Below are 6,000 nucleotides of genomic sequence, written 5' to 3' on the forward strand. Positions count from 1 at the left end.
AGTGATGGTGTAGACCTAAATCAGCACGTTGTTTGTGCAACATCTTCTAAATCAAAGAGGAATATGCAAAGCAAGACTATGTTAGCTACACGAAGAAGCTAAGAGAAAACACGCAATGTAGCCAAAGCTTATAGGGCTTCCCAAGGAAACGCTTATCAACACTTTAGTTCCTACCCTGTCACAATAACGCCTCCCTGGCATTTTAATGCATTGTCATCTTAAACAACACTGTATTCAAAGTGCCCAGGATCATAATTCTAACTATAAAAACAATCTTCTAACTATAGAATTAGAATAGCCATTCTATTTCCATGTTTACAACAGTTTTGCTCTAAATCGCAAGTCAAATCGTAATTGCAACATTTGGTTAAAAATCATTCCTAGCTTATTTTCCCATATCGTGCAGCCCGACATATAAGTGTGGAAATTATCTCAACTGAGCAGTGGTGTAAAGTACTTAAGTAAAAATACGTTCAAGTACTACTGTTTTTTTTTTTTGGGGGGGGGGGGGTATCTGTACTTTACTAGTTTTATTTTTGACAACTTCTACTTCACTACATTCCTAAAGAGAATACTGTACTTTTTACTCTGTACATTTATCCTGACACCTAAAAGTACTCGTTACATTTTGAATGCATAGCAGGACAGGAAAATGGTCCAATTCACACACTTATCAAGAGAACATCCCTGGTCATCTACTGCCTCTGATCTGGTGGACTCACTAAACAGAGAACCTCCCTGGTCATCCCTACTGCCCCTGATCTGGAGGACTCACTAAACAGAGAACATCCCTGGTCATCAACTGCCTCTGATCTGGTGGACTCACTAAACAGAGAACATCCCTGGTCATCTACTGCCTTTGACCTGGTGGACTCACTAATCAGAAATGCTGTGTTTGTAAATGATGTCTGAGTGTTGGAGTGTGCCCCTAGCTATCTGTAAATGATCTGAGTGTTGGGAGTGTGCCCCTGGCTATCTGTAAATGATCTCTGAGTGTTGGGAGTGTGCCCCTAGCTATCTGTAAATGATGTCTGAGTGTTGGAGTGTGCCCCTGGCTATCTGTAAATTATGTCTGAGTGTTGGAGTGTGCCCCTAGCTATCTGTAAATGATGTCTGAGTGTTGGGAGTGTGCCCCTGGCTATCTGTAAATGATGTCTGAGTGTTGGAGTGTGCCCCTAGCTATCTGTAAATGATGTCTGAGTGTTGGGAGTGTGCCCCTGGCTATCTGTAAATGATGTCTGAGTGTTGGGAGTGTGCCCCTGGCTATCTGTAAATGATGTCTGAGTGTTGGGAGTGTGCCCCTGGCTATCTGTAAATGATCTCTGAGTGTTGGGAGTGTGCCCCTAGCTATCTGTAAATGATGTCTGAGTGTTGGAGTGTGCCCCTGGCTATCTGTAAATGATGTCTGAGTGTTGGGAGTGTGCCCCTGGCTATCTGTAAATGATGTCTGAGTGTTGGGAGTGTGCCCCTAGCTATCTGTAAATGATGTCTGAGTGTTGGGAGTGTGCCCCTGGCTATCTGTAAATGATGTCTGAGTGTTGGGAGTGTGCCCCTAGCTATCTGTAAATGATGTCTGAGTGTTGGAGTGTGCCCCTAGCTATCTGTAAATGATCTGAGTGTTGGGAGTGTGCCCCTGGCTATCTGTAAATGATCTCTGAGTGTTGGGAGTGTGCCCCTAGCTATCTGTAAATGATGTCTGAGTGTTGGAGTGTGCCCCTGGCTATCTGTAAATGATGTCTGAGTGTTGGAGTGTGCCCCTAGCTATCTGTAAATGATGTCTGAGTGTTGGGAGTGTGCCCCTGGCTATCTGTAAATGATGTCTGAGTGTTGGAGTGTGCCCCTAGCTATCTGTAAATGATGTCTGAGTGTTGGGAGTGTGCCCCTGGCTATCTGTAAATGATGTCTGAGTGTTGGGAGTGTGCCCCTGGCTATCTGTAAATGATGTCTGAGTGTTGGGAGTGTGCCCCTAGCTATCTGTAAATGATGTCTGAGTGTTGGGAGTGTGCCCCTGGCTATCTGTAAATGATGTCTGAGTGTTGGGAGTGTGCCCCTAGCTATCTGTAAATGATGTCTGAGTGTTGGAGTGTGCCCCTAGCTATCTGTAAATGATGTCTGAGTGTTGGAGTGTGCCCCTAGCTATCTGTAAATGATGTCTGAGTGTTGGGAGTGTACCCCTGGCTATCCATACATTAAAAAATAAAATAACAAGAAAATATAAGGAATTTGAAATGATTTACACTTATACTTTAGATACTTAAGTACATTTTATCAATTACATTTACTGTTGATACTTAAGTATATTTAAAACCAAATACTTTTACTCAAGTAGTATTTTACTGAGTGACTTTCACTTTTACTTGAGTAAAAGTATAGATACAATTAGCAGAAAGTTACTCAAGTATGACAATTGGGTACTTTTTCCACCACTTGCAAATACCAAAATGATAAAAGTGCAAAAATTTATTTTGGTTGAAGTTGAACCGTATAAACCAATCAGAATGGAGAACGACCCCATCACTTAGAATGTATGTGTTGCCATCCTAGGGTCACTCACTACTCAAAGCAAATGTACAACTTTTATTAATCAAAAACTAAAAATACTGGCAATTGTATTTTACGTTTATTTTTTTAGATACATCGATATAATATTTTGACCATATCGCCCAGCCCTAATGTAGACCAAGCATTACCCCATTAACGAACTCCAAGTTTCTTAGGCCTTGTGATTCTGGCCAGACAGCTACCAACAACAGCGAGAAGCTGCCGTGTGGGGAATCTTAGGGGGCTCGTTTCAGCTAGTTTTATCTTGTTCTTCACACCATGTCTTGTTGAGGTGCTTTGACTGATGCCACGTCTATGCTAATATGGCAACAAACAAAAAAATTGCTAGCTTGCTAACCAACAATTTGAGACAACACATGTGCTCATTGTGCATATATGTATTTATGTTTTCAATAAAACACTGGAGACTACATGTCAATCTTAGCCACGTGTCAAACTCCATTCCACGGAGGGCCTAGTGTCTGAGAGTTCTCTCTCCTCCTCTGTGCTCAATTAAGGTCACTAATTAGTAAGTAACTCCCCTCACCTGGTTGTCTAGGTCTTAATTGAAAGGGGAAAAAAACAACACAGACACTAGGCCCTCCATTGAATGAGTTTGACACCCATGGTCTAAGCCAACCCTGTCTGTTGTGCACGTGTCAGTTTTGTTACAAAACCACCAACCCATCTATACTGAGCGTTTGGCTGTTGTCTCATTGAATTGGGATAGGCAAGGATGGGGTGCATTTGAGCCAGGCTAAACCTCCAAGTTCATCAGCTCCTTTTGCTTGTTCTCTACAGTGAACCTGGCTGGCTGCTACTGTAAAAAATGTGGAAGTAAAAAAAAAACATCTTGACTGAAGCACCGCTGCAAGAAGATGCCCTATTAGAACCAATAGGCCTATTCACATTCAATGATGGAAACTGTTGCGTCAATCAAAACGTTTAGGAGGACTGTGCTGCGAATCGGCTTGTCATCTCGAAACTTCCTTTAAAAAAAACACAAGTTTTGAAACCGGTGACTTGAGAAACAGGACACTAAACATGGACTCATGTTGCTTTTGCCTAGTAAATAGCAGGCTAATCCATATTGCGAGAGGCTGAGGGATAGACGGTTTCTGACAACCTTTCTACACAAGGCAAATGCAGCATTACAAGGTAGTTAATGATTAAGAGCCATCCCACTCATTTCAGTTCGGGCTCTGATCTCAAATAAGGTTATTGGATAACGTCACTCTTGTTTCACTTTTACATGTAGGCCCTGCATCTGTATTGAAGGGGTGGGGGGGGTGCGTTCCAAAACAAGAGTCAAAACATTATCTTCTTGAAAACAAGGAAGGACCATCAGATTCTGCCTACATACAACATGTAGACATTTGAGGCTCTGACTCAGAGCCAAGTTGCATATGTTTTGTTGTTGGCCTATGTTAACGCCGTATAATTTACAGTAGGCAACACGTGTATACAATTATAATGAAATAACAAACAGTTGCTACAGACATGTCAGTAACTATTGCTTCCATCAACTCACCACGTCAACAAAATATATATATAAAAGCTTTCATATGGTTGATAAATTTACCTTTCGCAACGCTTGGACGAAGAGGCCTCGCCATTTGTGACTGTTCTCGTCACTTGAAAAGTCGTATATTTGTTGCGGCTGCATGGCTCCTTACTGTTGCCGTGATCCGGACTGTCAGCATCGGCCCCGGCTTGTCCTGGTGCGGGTCGGTCAGTCCAGGCACGGTGGAAAGGCAGCTTGAGCTAACTAAGATGTATATATAAAACACGAGCTAACCCGTACACTAAATCGAGCAAAGTTTGGAAATGCTAACTAGAAAGAAAAAAAACATGTCTTACTGTTAGCGAGCTAATTGAAGTGCAAAGCACATATATAAACCAGTTAGCGATAACCTGAGATTCAAATTGGACAAAGTGCTAAGCTAGGCTAAGCTAAGCTAGCAACTCGTTAGCGGTCTCATTTACTAGCTAGTTGATATGTTAGCTCGCCTAGTGCGCTAGCTAATTAGTTAGCCAACTCGGGCTTTCCTTTCAAGCGTTTCTAGCTAACTAGATAAACCAATGATTAGCTAGTTAGCTAACTGGCAAACTCTATTGCTATTTTAGATAGTTAGCCTGGTAGATAAAAAAAAAAAAACATATAGCCAGCTAGTTAGCCATTTCAATTAAATGTCACGACTGAACGTATAATGTTACTGCCTATTGTAACTTAGGCTTAGCGCTATCACCTAGCTAGCTAGCTAGAGAGAAGACATCTGTATGCAAAGGCTGTCTATCATGGCCTTGGTGCACTGTGAGTTAGCTATGTTGTGGCATCAAGACTATTCATTCATATTCCAAAAGGAGTAAACTTTCTCCTGTGTTTACTTCGACAATCATCCCCATCATATTTTCCGCATCGGGTTAAATCGCGCACTTCAATAACAATCCCATTTAGAATAAGTCAGAGAGGCATGTTTATCCAGTGTCCAGTGGCACAAGAAGCGCTTTGTTGATGTGTTTTTTTGTTGTTATCGTTGGAGATGTTTCGTCCCTCAACTCTTAACTCAACGTCGGTGCCCGAATCTCGGCCAGTTCACTTTGCGTCCTGCGTAGACAGGCAGTGAGTTTGCGTAAACACAGGGTGCGTGGAGGGGAAAACCCACTTTGGTCCAGGGAAAGAGTGGTGGGGTGGGGAAGGACCACAAGTTTATATACCTCACTTTATTTATAGTTTAACAAAATAAGTATACCTTGTTAGTTTATCATTATTGCTTATGACATTAAAAGACAGCCTCATGTTGTTTTTGCATGATTTCAATTGGATCCACCTTTTGAAATGAAGTAACTCAGAAACCGAAAATAACATTATTTTATTTTAATTTTAAATCATACTTCATGGGAACATATTTAACATGTGACTATGTTTAAACAGTAGTGGCTGTAATAAAATAGGCTTACATGATTTCACTGTGAGTCAGCTTCCACCATTGTGCAGTTCGGTTACTGTAAGATCCTGCCCCCACGTGGACATCAAAGGACCGTGCTCACACATTCAGGGGAATGACGAGAGAAATAATGTCCACTTAGTGTACAAAACCATTTGGAACACCTTCCTAATATTGAGTTGCACCCACTTTTCCCCTCAGGACATCCTCAGTTCGTCAGGGACATGGACTTCAAGGGAGTCTGAAAGCATTCCACAGGGATGCTGGCCCATTATTGACTGCATGTATGTTTATTCCATGTGTATCTCTGTTTTTTTTTTGTTCGTGTCCCACTGCTTTGCTTTATCTTGGCCAGGTCGCAGTTGTAAATGAGAACTTGTTCACAACTAGCCTACCTGGTTAAATAAAGGTGAAATTTGAACAAATAAACTCCCAACGCTTCCCACAGTTGTCAAGGTTTGTTGGATGAGTGGATGTTCTTTGGGTTCCATTTCTGCAATACAGTTGAGAA

At 41.7% G+C, this 6,000-nt stretch overlaps 1 protein-coding gene across 1 annotated transcript in view; it reads right to left on the reverse strand.

The window, feature by feature from the left end:
* The window catches only part of LOC115120056 (son of sevenless homolog 2-like), a 175,971-nt gene extending 170,816 nt beyond the window's left edge, over nucleotides 1–5,155 (reverse strand). Inside the window, exon 1 of the mRNA XM_065004384.1 lies at nucleotides 4,124–5,155. Coding sequence (XP_064860456.1) covers nucleotides 4,124–4,207 — 84 coding nt within the window. The 5' untranslated portion in view covers nucleotides 4,208–5,155. The remainder of the gene's footprint in view (nucleotides 1–4,123) is intronic.
* Nucleotides 5,156–6,000: the final 845 nt, after the last annotated feature.

Source organism: Oncorhynchus nerka, linkage group LG18, assembly GCF_034236695.1.
Source record: "Oncorhynchus nerka isolate Pitt River linkage group LG18, Oner_Uvic_2.0, whole genome shotgun sequence".
Lineage (NCBI taxonomy): Eukaryota > Metazoa > Chordata > Actinopteri > Salmoniformes > Salmonidae > Oncorhynchus > Oncorhynchus nerka.